This window comes from Artemia sp. Qi Xiang Cuo, chromosome 18 (assembly GCF_049724085.1).
Source record: "Artemia sp. Qi Xiang Cuo chromosome 18, ASM4972408v1, whole genome shotgun sequence".
NCBI lineage: Eukaryota > Metazoa > Arthropoda > Branchiopoda > Anostraca > Artemiidae > Artemia > Artemia sp. Qi Xiang Cuo.
The window spans coordinates 37963144-37979670 of NC_142811.1; the positions used below are offsets into that span (position 1 = coordinate 37963144).

A 16527-nucleotide genomic window follows, 5' to 3' on the forward strand; every position below is an offset into this window, starting at 1 on the left:
ACCAAGATTAATAAAATTGGCCGAATTCTAGAAGTTATCGATTCTAAGCTCACAAATTATGATATGACTATCCCGGCATTACGCACTGTCCCCGCGAATGATAATCTAGCCACAGTTGTTATCTCGAATGTGCCTAAGGTTTTGAATAACCCAGCAAAACCTAGAGAGGTAATTAACAAGATCTCCGGTCATGAGGCAATTAGCAACATACGGTCGTCTAACGATAAACTTGTTGTAAGAATCGATAATGTGACCATGAATGATTTTTGCAAGGCTGTGCCCTCAGTTTTAGCAAACTCTAAAGCCAAACTTATCGAAAAGAAATATTTTGGTCTATTAAAGGGTATAGGCACTGATTACGATATCTCTCGCCTTACTGAATACCCTGGAGTCTCTGACGTAACACGGCTTGGAACTTCCCATGCACTCAGAATTTCGTTTGTAGATGTTGCAACTAAGATCAATGCCATTAAAACTGGATTGAAAGTTGATTATGAAATTTTGCGCGTTTTTGAGTATTTTCAGATACCGGGTTGTTGCCATAGATGCCGTTCTCCTGACCACGTAGTTGCCAATTGCAGAAGCCCAGTCGTGAAATGCTCCCGATGCTCCGATCCCCACGAATCATCAAAGGACTCTCCCTGTCAGTTGTCCCCTAAATGCGCTAACTGTGGTGGAGACCATGTGTCATATAGTTTGCGATGTCCCAAGTTGCGTGCTATTGCTACCAAAGGTATTGCCAAATGATATCTTTGCCTATCTCTATTTGTTCTTTTAATATTAGTGGGACCAAAGATAAGGACATTTGTATTGATAATCTTCTTGATACATTTGATGTAGTCCTTTTTCAAGAACATTTATTCCTGGCTGTGAGCGTAAATTTTCTTCGACGTAGCCCCGACCACATTGTTTTTTCTACAAATGCCCGAAGAACTGGAGGTCGTCCCTCCGGTGGGTTGGCTTTCCTGTAGAATCGGAAACACTCTTCCCTTTCCCCATAGTGTTACAGATCTGATGATATTTATTTAGCCGTCAGGATTGGTGATCTTGTACTAGTCAATGTTTGTTTGCCGCATAATAAGAATAATCTTGCGTCATTCACCCATTTTGTTAAAGCGTGCAAAAAATTGAAAAATTTGGTATCGGGTATTGAGAAACTTGGTTATGATTCGCTACTAATGGGTGAAATAAACTATGAAATGACAATGTCCTCCCCCCGATCTGATTCACTGATTGAGTGTCTCCCCCTTGGTTTCTGGATTCTGACAAAAAATCTTCCATTTGCTTGCATACATGCCAGTAGCTCCTGGTCTAACCTTGACCACTGTGTATGCTCTGCTGGTGTTACAACTTCAACTGTCCACATTGATGAAGATGTAAGAGATTATGACCACATACCCATAACTCTGTGTGTGTCAGTCACATCTAAACTAGTAATAAATGCTCCCCAATCCGTAGAAAAAAGTGGTTTCAACGGCAAAATTGGAATTATTGTAATTGACCTCTATATGTGGCCATACTTGCAAGCCTGCTGAGTGCTATTAATGGGCCTGATACACTCCTTTGTTGTGGAGTTACCTCACCCAGTGCTCAATTGCAATTGAATACGTATTATCATCAAATCATTTTATGTTTGAAAAAAACCGAACAAGTAGCTGTCACAATTGAATGTATTCAGTCCAACACGCGAAAGTTTGTTTGGAATTATGACCCTCTTTTGAAAAAAGTGAAAAATCGGGCCAAGCTATGGTTACGTATTTGGATTGCTTGTGGGCGTCCCTCTCGTGATACTGTTTTTGATATTAAACGTAAAACAAAAACGGCTTATAAAAGACAACTGCGGTCCGTCCGTGAAGCTGGAGTTAATTTTCCAAACAGTTCGAAAGAGTGGAAGTTTGAGACGAATTCTTCTAAGTTTACTGATTATAAGAGTGATAATATTCCGCAATCAGCTTGGATCCAACATTATTCTAATATTTTTTCCCGTGTTAATTTCGCTGTACATAGCCGATATTCCCAACTCCTTGCTAAGTGCCTTCCCGAAAAAATGCAACAAAAGCACGTCCCTCCTGTGTCAGCTGAGATAATTACTGATTCGATCAGGCGGCTGAAGTCTCAGTCTATTGATATTGATGGTATAAGTGTTTTTCATTTACGGAAAGATTCTCGGGAACTTGTAAAACATTTGCAGCTACTTTTTCAAATGTGTCTTTGCTGTTCTTTAGTGCCTGATAGTTTCCTATGTGGTACTGTTACCTCAATTGTAGAGAGAGGAAAAGATGTAAATAAATGTGATTCTTATAGGCCTAAAACTGTCACCTGCAATATTAGCAAACTTTTTGAATATGTGCTTCTTCCTTATATTATTGATTTTGCGAATTATGATGCTAATCAGTTTAGATTTAGAAAGGGGATTTCTTGTCAACATGCACATTGGGTGCTTGCTCTCCTTTTAAGGATGCACAAACGAAAGGTCAATCATTACATATATGTGCTTTAGACATATCTAAAGCTTTCGACAGTGTTGTGCACCCTCAGGCTTTTTATTCTTTACATCAGCTTGGTATAAACCCATCGATTATTTCTCTGCTACGTTTTTGGTATTCGAATTTATATGTGAGATTGAAATCGAATGGATGTGCTTTTGGAAATATTCCTGTTAAATACGGGGTTAGGCAAGGAGGAGTTCTTTCGCCTCATATTTTTAATGCTGTATTTCGAGTGTGATTAATAAGATTCCCTCCAGTTGTTTTTTTTGGTTTTTCGGAAGTGTCTTATTTACCATATGCTGATGACCTCCTCCTGATTAGTCGTTCCAAAAGGAGGCTTGAACGGAATGTTAGCATGGTTGGATCTATGCTTAGTGAAATAGGCCTATCATTAAATACTTCGAAATGTGAATATTTACTCTTCAACGCTGTTAATCCCCCTGCTACTCCCCTTTTTTGCAACACCTTTATGGTACCTAGTGTCCCTGTTATCAAATGGCTTGGTATTTCCATATGTGAATCCGTAGGAAGCATCCGGCGTAAATTTATTTGTGATTCGAAGGATAAGCTAAAAGCTGGTTATGCGAAAATAGTTGCAAACCGTGGACGTTTTAATAGGCATGGTCTTGCTAAACTCTACTGTAGTTTCTGTGACCATGCGATTTTATCCGCTTCTGGGCTGTATCCGCTTTTTACTAAGCATGATCTGAAACAAATGAAGGTCAGTTATTTTAGGTACTGTAAGTTCTTATTGTATTTGCCGCTTGCTGTGTGCAATAGGCGCCTTGTTGGTCGTTATGGTGCTACAGCAATTCTGTCCTCGCTTGAAACGGTACAAGCGAAGATCAGTCAGGATGCTAGTTTTCGGCTGGGCCCACATCACTGTCTTATCCGTTCTTTTTATTAGTGATTATATTTGTAGTTAGATTGTCGTTGTTCTTTTTCTTTTTTTTATTTGTATTACTCCACTATTTTACATTTATTGTACAGTGGGTTAAAAATAAAATAAATAATAAATAATAAAAAAAGTGTAGCAAAGTGTGAAAGTATTACCTCTACTAGACAGAATTACAGCATAGGTCATAACAGGACCTTCGTAATTGTTGGTGATCATTTTGGTGAGTACGACGTGTTATTATTCCACAAATAATGTTTCAAAAAAATGTAAGAAGTGCAATACCCTATTTTCGGGAAGAATTGTAACTTCCTATCTTTAGTTATCATGCCATCAATTAATGCACGTTTTCACCTAGAGCGGTCGTTCCGGTGCAAAAGACTTTGTATTATCCTTTTTGTATTTGTCAACTGAGGGATTCTAATTTAGGACATAACTTCCCCGCCTCAGAAGATCTGCAAAAAAACTGATCGTATTGATTAAATCTTTTCATGAATGCATTCAGTATTTGTAGAACAAGCTAATTTCATTAATGTTTTTTGCTAATTTTATTTATTGTTTTAGATCTAACTTCAACAAATACAATCTTTAGTTTTGTTAATTAGGGTACCTCTCAGGTGTTAAAGGCTTGTCAAGAAAGTCCAGCAACTGTATTATAGTGGTTTTATATGCTGAATATTCTAAGGAGCACGTGTTTTGCGATTACCTTTTTCTGTTGGTATTTTTATATCTATGACAAATAAAGGTGTATCGCAGCCTGACATAGCGTGGCAAACAAGTAGATTTTCTGCTGCTTGGGCTCCTAGTTTGATCTTGATCATTTTTATGTCATACACTCGCATGATTGACTTCAACTCAACTTCACTTACTTCTTTTCTCAATACTAACAGCTCCGTTACCGGTAACTCAGGTGTAGGCACTTCAATAAGTCCCATTCCATGAAAGGTATACAGGCCGTTGATAGTAGCAATATCATGATCGACGTTGTTTCCTACATGCTTGCTTTCTCTTCGGGCTCTTCCAACAACGTTTGATTTACTGCTTCATATCTTTACAATTTTTTTTACTTTTGGGTACGAAGAGCAGAAGCCGAGAAAACACATTCTTTTCTCTGCAATCCGACACGGTATTCGGATCGAATATGATTTCTTTCGGTAGAGAAGTTCCTGTTTATTCCGAAACGCTGCTACAATTGCCAACATTATGGACACGTAGCTTCCGAATGTAAAAATACGGCAAAGTGTGCTAGATATTCTGGAGGACATACCTCCAGTTGTGAGCAACCGTGTTCTGCCCCTATGAAATGTGCAAATTTTGGAAGTAACAAACTAAACGAGATTTCAAAATCTCCTGGCTGACTCACCAACTCATCCGTTGTTACCCTTGCTGAAAGTTTTCTTATGCATAGAAGAGCATGAAGTGCAGTGAGTATGAAGAGCAGTCTTCAAGTTATTAACTGTTAACTCTGTATCTTCAAGTTATTAACTGTTAACTCTGTATAACTCAAAAAGCATATATTTATAGGATGCAAATATTTTCTTTTGGTTAGTTCAATATCCCCCACAACAAACCCTGTTAGTTTCAACTCGCACACAAAACTGTTTCTAAGATATTACTGTTACTAAGATATATCGTAAACTTAAATAGAAAATAATTAGAATATATAATATAAAAATGTTCAGTCAAAATTCAATAGAATAAGATTTCATTAACTCGTTTAACTTTTGACTTGTATTAGTAAGAAAAGATATGCTATATTTTTCTGTGAATGATTAAATAGAGTAAGAGGGAGATTTTTTTCCATAAAACCTGGTGCACGTATTTTCGAGAAAACACTTCGTCAATACAGATCTGTAGGGAAGAAGAGGGGCAAATTCTTCAAATTTTACGGCTCCTAAGGCTTTATCTCAACAATTTCTTATTATTTTCATGCATTACCTTTTCTTGGGCGTTTTTTATGAGTTTGCCCGACCCCCTTACCTCCTTTGTAAAAAAAAAAAAAATTGGATTTAACTTTATTTCCGTTTTTAGATCGAACCTTTCCGTCCCACTGGAAAACCCAAAAGTATTGAATCAGTAAAATTCGCTAGAAACATGCTAATTTTCAGAAGAAAAATAGTAGATTTTAGTCACATAATAACTCCTTTCAGTTTTCACACGATAAAATCGAATTTTCCTAAATTCAAGACAAGAAGTTTAATTGCGCTTAAATTCAACCTTTTCCCCACTATGCTTGGACATTTAAAAAACTAGTGGTTTTCATTAAAACATCGATTCTGCATTAAAATTGGATCTTAGGTTGGTTTTAGGTTGGAGATAGAGGAAGTAGCTATGCACTGCAACCGATCATAGAAGAAACTATATTTTAAAACTATAGTTTTATATAAGAGGAGTATGTTGCATAGGTTGTGAAGGAATAATTTTTATTTGCTTTTAAGTTTAAACCTCACTCATTATTTCTAAAAGAAAAACTTTGTATGGCGATTCCAGCCAAAGGGTGGCGGGGACAGTGTTCACACGGTTAGCCAAAGGGGTTCAGAGACGAAGCGCAAGAACTGTACACCAAAGGTGGTTGAGACAAAGCATAATAACAATGACATGCTTAGCTGTGTGCATCAGAGGACTGGGAAAACATCTGGAAAGTTATCTGGGGCCAAAGAATGTGCCTCCATCAACACTTTGCAGAAAACAGCTTTTGAGATTAAGTAACTTACTCAGTTAAGAATGGTGTCTGCCCAACAGAGAAAGTTGGATTTCTTTATAAGAACTTCCTTACCCTTGTTATCAAGGTTGGATAATTAAATGCGGGTTTAAACTAGAACCTCATAGTTTGCCCATGTGTCTTGAACAATGTTCCCATCTAAATTAACAGAGGAAAAGGTGGAGTCTTTCAACACAGATTCAGCAGAAGACAGCTCGTTATTATTTTAATATCACTTGCACGATTGGTAATACAAGATTGATAATGCAAGAGTTGTATATGTAGTAACAATAATGCGGTTATCATATCTTCATTGCGTTAATGTCTTCTCCTGAACTGGAATTGATGTGAGCGTTTCTATACACAAAGACTTTTGCATGAGTAATTTCGTTGTACACTACTTTTTACATAACTCTAAACAAAAGGGTCTATTTAGTCAGAACTGAAATATCCTCGAATTCTACCAATACACCCGTAAATCCATTTGGCCTAAAAACCCTTGATGCGGTACAGCTGAAAATTTAATAGCAGTAAGACAAATTAAAACAACTTACATTTAATTTCTCATCCAAGCCTTCACTCCTTTCTGAAACAGAGGAATGCAACTGGAAATAAAAACAATAATTGCTTTTCATAGTAAGCTTTGATTCATATCTTGGTATTTGCTCTAATATTATAAAGAGAGAAAACAGGATTTATTAAGAAACATACCTCCTGGAAAAGCAATTTTTTCTAAGAATCCTTGAATAGCACAAAAAAAGCACTTTACCACCAACGCCTTTAGTACCATTGCATTAGTCAATAAAACGAGTACCACCACAATAATCAATATATTTTCCTTTATGTATACTCATGCAGGGCTCCCACATCGTTAACAAAGTTAATAGAGTTTTTCATTAAATTGCGCACCATAAAGTTTGTCGGCCTCACACAAGAATTTTTGACTTTACAGCAATTTTTCATAGCAAATAATTGAATTAATCAGACATGGAGCAGAGAAAACCATCTTCTTAAGCATTTTTTCTTTTTAATAAGTAATACTTGGATTAAAATATCTTTTTTAAACGCCTATTTTTCCACCAAGCAAAATGTTATACCTTATTATATATGTAGACCTTATTTGTGTGTGGTTTAGTTGAAATTTTTCATAAGTCTTCTGCTATTGGCTGAACTTTGAGGACTTTCTTGAAAAAGTTAAATAAGGTTCAACTTTCTTCCGAAAGCAATAAAGTCAACAAAGTTATGCATGGAAAACGGTTTATTAGCTTTGTGGACACCTTTATTAGCTTTACTGACGCGGTGGGAGTCCTTCATTAGAAATAACAGACAAATCATAGGTAGGCGGAATAAATATAGATGATAGTGCATTGCTCCTTCTGCCAGACCCTATCTTTCAAAATATCATCTATGCGAGTATTGTCTGAAATTTTTGGAGATAGACAGCAGTATGTATTCGCCTGCATAGGTTACTTATCTAAAATACCATTTACATTCTCCTTACTATAGGCCACGGGCAAAACTAATACAGACGTCAAACTGAAATAACTTTATGATTCCAATCAATTAGGCGCTTATGCTCGCCTACCTTAAGTTTTTCAGGCTTATAGCAGTCGGTAACGCCATCATAGAGAGTCAAAAGGCACCTGGATATCCAGCCATTTTTTAAAATTGTAAGGTAGGGCATATATACGTCTGTATCACGTACTTTTTGTCTGCGATTAATCAAAAAACCTATTTGCACAAAATAAGTTTTGAACAAAAAGTAAAGAGCTCCATTAAACCAAAAAATGAACAAAAACAGAATAAGATAATCTACCAAGCATACAACTACCACAAATCAGTATCACTAAATAACTGAAACCAAAAACGAACAGAAATTAAAATAAGTCAAACTCAAAACGAGAAGAAATTAATCTGAGTAGGGTTCTAAACATTATGCTTTCTAAAAGCCAGCATATAATTTGTACTTTACTGAAAAAATTCAAATGAATTTACTGAAAAAAATTCTTTAAATGTTTTCACTTTTATAACTTTAAGAAATCAAAAATTAATTAACATTTCAAGGAATAAAAATCGGCATATGTGTATTAAACTGAAAATGCACATTTTTTCAGTATCTTCATATTAATTTTTTAAGTAAAATTCAGATCATATACTGGCTTTTAGAAGATGTGCTTGGGGAAATGATAAGCGTGGGGGGGGGGGGGGGGTAATTTGCCCTCTGATCACTTTTGACTAATAAAAAAGGCACTAGTTCTCTCAATTTCCAATCGAATGAGCCCTTTTTAATATTTCTACGACAAAACTTTATATAAAAACCTTATATACTCCAAGGGCATAACTTATGACCCTTGTCCTGAGGGCTATGGGGGGGGGATGGTTGTCATCCTCAAAGACATAATTTCCAGACCTTTCAACTACTTTGAAACAATGGCCATAATTAAAATGTTGATAGGAAATGTTTTTTAGTATTTTGTAAGAACTATTTTGTATTTTATAACTATATTGAACGTCTTAGGTACTATTTGTATTTTATAAAGATTATCTTGTAGAACTATTTTGTAGGTAATTAATTAAAAAAAAACTTTTTCCACAAAATAAGTTTTTCAAAGAAAAGTAAAGAACCCCATTAAACAAAAAATGAGCAAAAATAAAATCAAATAATCTACCAAGCGTGAAACTACCACAAATCAGCATCGATAAATAAATGAAACCCAAAACGAACAGAAACTACAATAAATAACCAAGTCAAACTAAAAACGAGCATGAAATTAACAGAAATTGGGCACAAAACCTCTATGCCTTCCCAAGGCCAGACCAAAATTTGCACTTTACTGAAAATAATATAAATCTTTTTACTTTTATAACTTTAATAAATCAAATAATATTAACATTTTGATTATTAAATATCAGTATATGTATATTAAACTGACAATGCACATTCATTTGTGTTTTTTCAGTAAAGTGCAAACTTTGTTCTGGCCTTGGAAAGGCATAGGGGTTTTGCGCCCAAATTACGTTAATTTCTGCTCGTTTTGAGTTTGACTCGGTTATTTATTGTAATTTCTGTTCGTTTTGGGTTTTATTTATTTATCGATGCTGATTTGTGGTAGTTTCACGCTTGGTAGATTATTTGATTTTATTTATGCTCATTTTTGTTTAATGGAGTTCTTGACTTTTCTTTGAAAAACTTATTTTGTGGAAAAAGTTTTTTTTTAATTAATTTCTGTTCGTTTTATATTGACATAGTCTTTTCAGGGAAAAAGAAAATGACACTTTAAATCTTTTCGTTTTTAAAGAATTTATAATTTGGCCTTCTATTTGTATGCTGGAGAAAAATTTTGAGCAATTTTTAAAAACATACACCCTTTTAAAAATTTGGACACAAATAGTACTGTTTAATTTAGTTTCATACCTCTTCTAGTTGACCTGAAATGGAAAACTTGATACCATTCACAAAAAAATCTGTTTACTTTCTTTGATAGCATGGATACACTTACGTTATTTTGATTTGGTTATATTTTAAAAGCAGAAGTAGCCCAAAAGTTTTAAACATAATACCCTCAGTCGTTCTTGGAATACTGCTGAGATGCCTTATTTGGAATTAGCAATATCACAGTGCATTTTGATTTAATCTTAAGGCAACATTTAGTCTTTAAACATAATGGGCAAACGGGAGGGTGGGCGTGGGAGGGGGGGAGTGGAAGGGGGATTAGTTACCCTCCAATCACTTTCGACTATTAAAAAGGGCATCAGCCCTTTCCATTTTCAATCGAATGAGCCCCTTTCGAAAATTCCCACGACGACTCCTTCGACACGAAGTGCCCTGGTCTAAACAAAAACAACAACAACAAATATATCACTAATCACTTTCGACCATTAAAAAGAGTACTAGCCCTTTGAATTTCAAATCGAATGAGCGCTTTTTCAAGTTTCTACGACAAAGATTTCAATAAAAACCTTATATGCCCCCAGGGCATAACTTAAAACCCTTGCCCAGAGGGTTGCGGAGGAGTGTCCTCCTCAAAAACATATTTCTATCTGGAAATCAACTACGCTGAACAAAATGGCTATTTTAAAATTTTTATTGAGTGTGTTTGGGGGAATGATGGGCGTGTGTGGGGGCCTAATTGCCCTCCAATCTCTCTCAACTATCAAAAAGGGCACTAGCCCTTTGAATTTCCAATCTAATGAGCCTGTTTTGAAGTTTCTACGACGACGCCTTCTATAAAAAAAAACTTATATGCCCCCAAGGCATAAATTAAAACCCTTGCCCTGAGGGTTGTGGGGGAGTGTCCTCCTCAAAAACATATTTTCTAGTGTTTAGGGGAACGATGGGCGTGGGAGGGGGGGGCTAGTTGCCCTCCAATCGCTTTTGACTATTAAAAAGGGCACTAGCCACTCCAATTTCCAATCGAATGAACCTTTTCGAAGTTTCTACGACAACTCCTTCGATACAAAGTGCCCGGGTATGGAGGAAAAATAAATAAAACATTCTGCCCACATCGTTCTTTACTTAGGCAGCGCTATCGCGCCGCCTATGATTTCTGGTTGTTTTGAGTTTGAATTTTAACAGGTATTTGTATCTGCTGATTTTTACCTTTACTTCCTTTGAAAAACTTATTTATCTAAAAGTTTTTTTTTTAATTTATTTTTGTTCGTTTTTGATTGCAAAATGTTTCAAGTTTTTAAAAATTCCTTATTTCAAAATCAAACTTTCAAAAATGTTCATCAAAATATCAAAACTGGTATCAAAGTAACAATATAGAAGTGAAAAAATGAGTGTGTAAACCCCAAAGTTTCTATTTTCTGATTTTTCGAGTATATTTAACGAAATAGATATCTCAAAATTTTTATCAGATGGGTTTGGGGAAAAAGGATGTGGGGGGGGGGGGGCTTATTGCAGATCGGTCTCTTTTGACTCTTTTAAAGTGAAGTACAACTTTCTATTTTCAATCAAATGAGCCCTCTCTGAAGTTTATACGAGCATCCCTTCTACAAGAATCATATATACCACAAGAGTATAACTTACAACGCATGTCCCTGTCCAATTTAATATCTAATGTTTGAACTATTTTTTTACAAAATAGTCACCTTAAGCTTTCATCGGATGGGTTTATCCATCCAATTAACCCAAAAGCGTGAACGGCGGGAGGGGCTAGTTGCCTTCCGATCTTTTTTTTACTCTTGGAAAATGGACTAGAACTTTTAATTTCCGTTCAAATGAGCCCTCTCTGAAGTTTATACGAGCATCCGCTTTATAAGAACCATATACAGACCCAGGACATAGCTTGCGATGCCTGCCACCCGGTCCTGGGGAGTTGTGTCGACATCGGAGTTTTTGTTATCTGACCTTTGAAATATTTTAAAAAAACGGCTATCTCAAAATTTTTATTGGATGGGTTTGGGGAAAAAAGGGGTGGGGGGCTAGGGGCCCTCCGACCTATTTTGACTCTTAAAAATTGAACTAGAAGCCCTCTATGAAGTTTATACGAGCATCCATTCCATAAGAACCATATATACCCCAGGGCATAACTTGCAATGCCTGCCCCGGGCCCTGGGTGGTTGTGTCGACACCGGATTTTTTTTCTTACCTTTTTTTATCTGACCTTTGAACTATTTTAAACAAAATGGCTATCTCAAAAGTTTTATCGGATGCATTTGGGGGGAAAGGGGCGTAGGGGGGGGGTAGTTGCCCTTTGATCTTTTTTTACTCTTAAAAAGCGAAATAGAACTTTCAATTTCCAATCAAATGAGCCCTCTCTGAAGTTTATACGAGCATCCCTTTCATAATAACCATATACGCTCCCAGGATAAAACTTACAACGCCTAACCCCCGGGCCCTGGGGATTGTGTTGACACCGGAGTTTTTTTAGCTAATTTTTGAACAATTTTCAAAAAACTGGCGATCTCAGAATTTGTAGCGGATGGGTTTGGGGAAAAAATGCGTGGGGGAGGGGCTAGTTGCCCTTAAATCTCTTGACTCTTAAAAAGTGAAATAGAACTTTCAATTTCCAATCAAATGAGCCCTCTATGAAGTTTATACGAGCATCCCCTCATAAGAACCATATATGCCGGGGATTAGTGGTAATTGTAATAGCAGTGGTAGCATACAAATATTAAACCTTGTAACAAAAACCTTATATGCTCCCAGGACATAACTTACAACACTTGCCCTGAGGGTTGTGGGGGGGGGGGTTCATCTTCAAAGACCTAATTTCCAAAACTTGAAACTACGTTAAACAAAATTGTCATTTCAAAATTTTGATTGGAGTTGTTTTGGGAAATGGTGGGTGTCAGAGGGGGTTAGTTGCCCTCAAATCACTTTCGACTATTTCCGATCGAATGAGCCCTTTTTTTAAGTTTCTACGACAAAGCTTTCAATAAAAATCTTGTATGCCCCCAGGGCATAACTTACAACCTTAGCCCTGAAAGCTCTGGGGGGGGGTGTCATCCTCAAAGACCTAATCTCCAGAACTTTAAACTACGTTGAAATAATTGTCTATCTGAAAATTTTTATTGGAGGTGTTTGGGGAAATGATGAGCGTGAGAAGGGGGTAAGTTATCCTCCAATCAGTTCCGACTATTAAAAAGGACACTAGCCCTCTCAATTTCCAATTTAATTTATCCCCTTTGAAAATCTCTACGATAACACCATCTATATAAACCGTATTTGCCCCCAGTGTATAGAGTACAAACGTTCCCTAGCGCCTCTGGGGGGTTTATCATCCACAAATATATAATGTCTATAACTTCCAACTATGCTGAACGAAATGGCTATGTAAAAACTTTGATTGAATGTGTTTGGGAAATTGGTGGGCGTGAGAGGGGGGTTAGTTGCTCTCCATTCACTTTTGACTATTAAAAGGGCACTAGATCTTTCAATTTCCAATCAAATGAGCCCTTTTTCAACTTTCTACAACAATATTTTCAACAAAAACCTTATATGCTCCCAAGGCATAACTTGCAGCCCTTGCCCTGAGGGTTGTGGGGAGGGGGTTGTCATCCTCAAACACCTAATTTCCAGAACTTTTAACTACTTTGAAAAAAAATGAATATGTCAATATATTAATTGGCGGTGTTTGGGGTAATGGTGGACGTGAGAAGGGGGTTAGTTGCCCTTCAATCACTTTCGACTATTAAAAAGGGCACTAGCCCTTGCAATTTCTTATCGAATGAGCCCTTTTTGAAGTTTCTATGACAACCCTTTCTATAAAAACCTTCAATGCCCTCAGGGCATAATTTACAACCCTTACCCTGAGGGCTGTAGGGGGGGGGGGTTGTCATCCTGAAAGCCCTAATTTCCAGAACTTTAAACTAAGTTGAAAAAAATGGCTGTCTCAAAATTTTGATTTTACGTGTTTGGGGAAACGGTGGGCGTGAGAGGAGGGTTAGTTAGAAAAAGGGCACTAGCCATTTCAATTTCCAATCGAATGAACCCTTTTTGAGTTTTCTACGACAACACTTTCTATAAAAACTTACAGGCCCCCAGGACCTAACTTACAAACCTTGCCCTGAGGGTTGTGGGGGGTGTCATCCTCAAACACCCAATTTCCAGAACTTTCAACTACGTTGAAAAAAATGAATATGTCAAAATTTTTATTGGATGTCTTTGGGGAAATGGTGGGCATGAGAGGGGGGTTAGTTGCCCTTCAATCACTTTCGACTATCAAAAAGGGCAATAGCCCTTTCAATTTTTAATCGAATGAGCCCTTTTTGAAGTTTCTACAACAAATCTTTCTATAAATACCTTATATGCCCCCGGGCATAAATTACAACCCTTGCCCTGAGGGATGTAGGGGGGGGGGTTGTCATCCTGAAAGCCCTAATTTCCTGAACTTTCAACTACATTGAAAAAAATAAGTATGTTGAAATTTTGATTGGATGTGTTTGGGGAAATGATGGGCATGAGAGGGGGGTTAGTTGCCCTTCAATCACTTTCGACTATTTAAAGGGCACTAGTCCTTTCAATTTCTATTCGAAAGAGCCCTTTTTAAAGTTTCTACGACAACTCTTTCTATAAAGACCTTATATGTCCCCAGGGCATAACTTACAACCCTTGCCCTGAGGGAGGTAGGGGGGGGGGTTGTCATCCTGAAAGCCCTAATTTCCAGAACTTTCAACTACGATTAAAAAAATGGTTATCTCAAAATTTTGATTGTACGTGTTTGGGAAAATGGTGGGCGTGAAAGGGGGGTTAGTTGCCCTCCAATTACTTTCAACTGTTAAAAAGGGCACTAGCCATTTAAATTTCCAATCGAATGAGCCCTTTTTGAAGTTTCTACGACAATACTTTCTATAAAAACCTTATAGGCCCCAGGGCATAACTTACAATCCTGACCCACGGGCTGTGGGGGGGGGTGTAATCCTTAGAAAACCGAATTTCCAAAACTTTCAACTACGTTGAACAAAATGGTTATCTAAAAATTTCGATTGGATGTGTTTGGGGAAAAGGTGGGCGTGAGAGGGTGGTTTTTTGCCCCACAATCAGTTTTCACTATTTAAAGGGACACTAACCCCTTGAATTTCAGATCGAATGAGCCCTTTTTTAAGTTTCTACGACAAAGCTTTCAATAAAAACCTTATATACCCCCAGGGCATAATTTATAGCCCTTGCCCTGTGGGCTCTGAGGGGGTTATCATCATCAAAGACCTAATTTCCAGAATTTTCAATTACGTTGAACAAAATGGCTATATCAAAGTTTTGAGTGGATGTGTTTGGATAAATGATGGGCATAAGAGGGGAGTTAGTTACCCTTCAATCACTTTCGACTATTAAAAATTACACTAGCCCTTTGAATTTCCAATCGAATAATTCCGTTTGGAAGTTTCCACGACAAAGCTTTCTATAAAAACCTTATATGCCCCCAGGGCATAACTTATAACCCTTGCTCTGAGGGCTGTGGGGGGATTTTCCTCCTCAAAACATTTTCAATGTGGAAATCAACTACGTTGAACAAAGTGGCTATCTCAAAATTTTGATTGGATGTGTTCGGGGAAAGGGTGGGCATGGAAGGGGTGACAGTTACCTTACAACGATTTTCGACTATTAATAAGGTCACTAGCCATTCCAATTTCCAATCGAATGAGCCCTTTTCGAAGCTTCTACGACAACTTCTCAATACGAAGTGCCCTGGTCAAGAAAAAAACAATACATTGTGTCAACCTGGTTCTTTACTTAGGCAGCGCTATTGCGATGCCTATGATGAAAACTTCACTCAGGCAGTGGCTACTCTTGAGGAAAAAATTTATGCTAAAAATTGCTGGTTTTTCTTTTGTTTTTTGAGCTTCCAAAGATTAGAATACTGAATTTAATGTTAGAATATTGGAATGTACAGGGATGACAGTGGTCAGGTATGGCTTTGAGGCGTGGGTGCTCCAAAAAACATAGGAGCATTAGCTAAATGTTCTCCATAGAAATTACCTACGGATTTTTTTTGGTAGCCGACTGACTGAACGTATCTCAAGCAGTAAACTGTACGAGAAGCGTGAGGCCAACCCTGTTTTGTAGGGTCATAATGAGAGAAATAAAAAGATGGCTAGGATACGTTCTACGGATAAAGGATGACAGATTGCCCAAGACCATCCTTCTCGGGCAACCGTCTAGGGTAAAAAGATAAGCAGATCGCTCCTGAATGGGGAGGGAGGATGTCGCAAGGAGAGATTCAACGGAAATGGGAACTTCTTGGGAGGGTGTAAAGAGGGAGGCTTTTAATAGATTGGGATGGAAGAGGAGCGTCCGTAGCTGTGTTGGTCTCAGGGGGCTTGGTGCTGCAGTGAGTTGTTGGTAGCAGTAGTAGTCGATAAAGTAAAACATTCTTCTGACAGCTATACTTCAGGTTTGTCATCTTTACCAAAAACCCTAAGATTGCTCCATTAATCGCGTATACGCCTTCTAACGATTCTGGATATATCACCATTGTATATTGAAGTTATCAGTTTCAAACAATTTCATACCAGTTACTAACTTCAAACAATCTGCATTACATCTGAAAAGGGGACCCCCATAAACTTGTACGGTAGCCATACAGAGAAGCATTGGCGCTATTGCAGTTTCTGTAGCCTATTGAAGGTTCCATTAGTTCGACCTATTCTTGTGAGCAATTCTTTCTAATCAAGCTTCTAAGGTACTTTAAACGAACGATTTACTGACTTTTGATCAGTTTGTAGCCAGAGTTTAACCTGTCAACTTATCTCTATGGTTCAAAGCGACTGTATCAGAGCTATTCCGTGAATGTTGACCTTTGCATGACCAGATGGCAAAACAAAAGCAATATTGTCCAGAGTGCAGACTACGAGTTACATCTAACTCAATGCGCTAATTGAATGCGCTAATTTTGACTCTTAGTTCCACACAGGGGCCGAAAAGTGTGCCAGGATAGATATCACCAATTGGAGTAACTCCTCGACGTGCCTTGATTGCTTCAGAGGAGCGTCCGTAG

At 37.4% G+C, this 16527-nt stretch overlaps 1 protein-coding gene across 2 annotated transcripts in view; it reads right to left on the reverse strand.

Annotated features, from left to right (window-relative positions):
* Nucleotides 1-16527, reverse strand: part of LOC148941469 (uncharacterized) — an 86734-nt gene that overhangs the window by 43238 nt on the left and 26969 nt on the right. For both annotated transcript variants that reach the window (XM_089103841.1, XM_089103840.1), the window contains exon 3: nt 6640-6690. In XM_089103841.1, coding sequence (XP_088959967.1) covers nt 6640-6690 — 51 coding nt within the window. The remainder of the gene's footprint in view (nt 1-6639; nt 6691-16527) is intronic.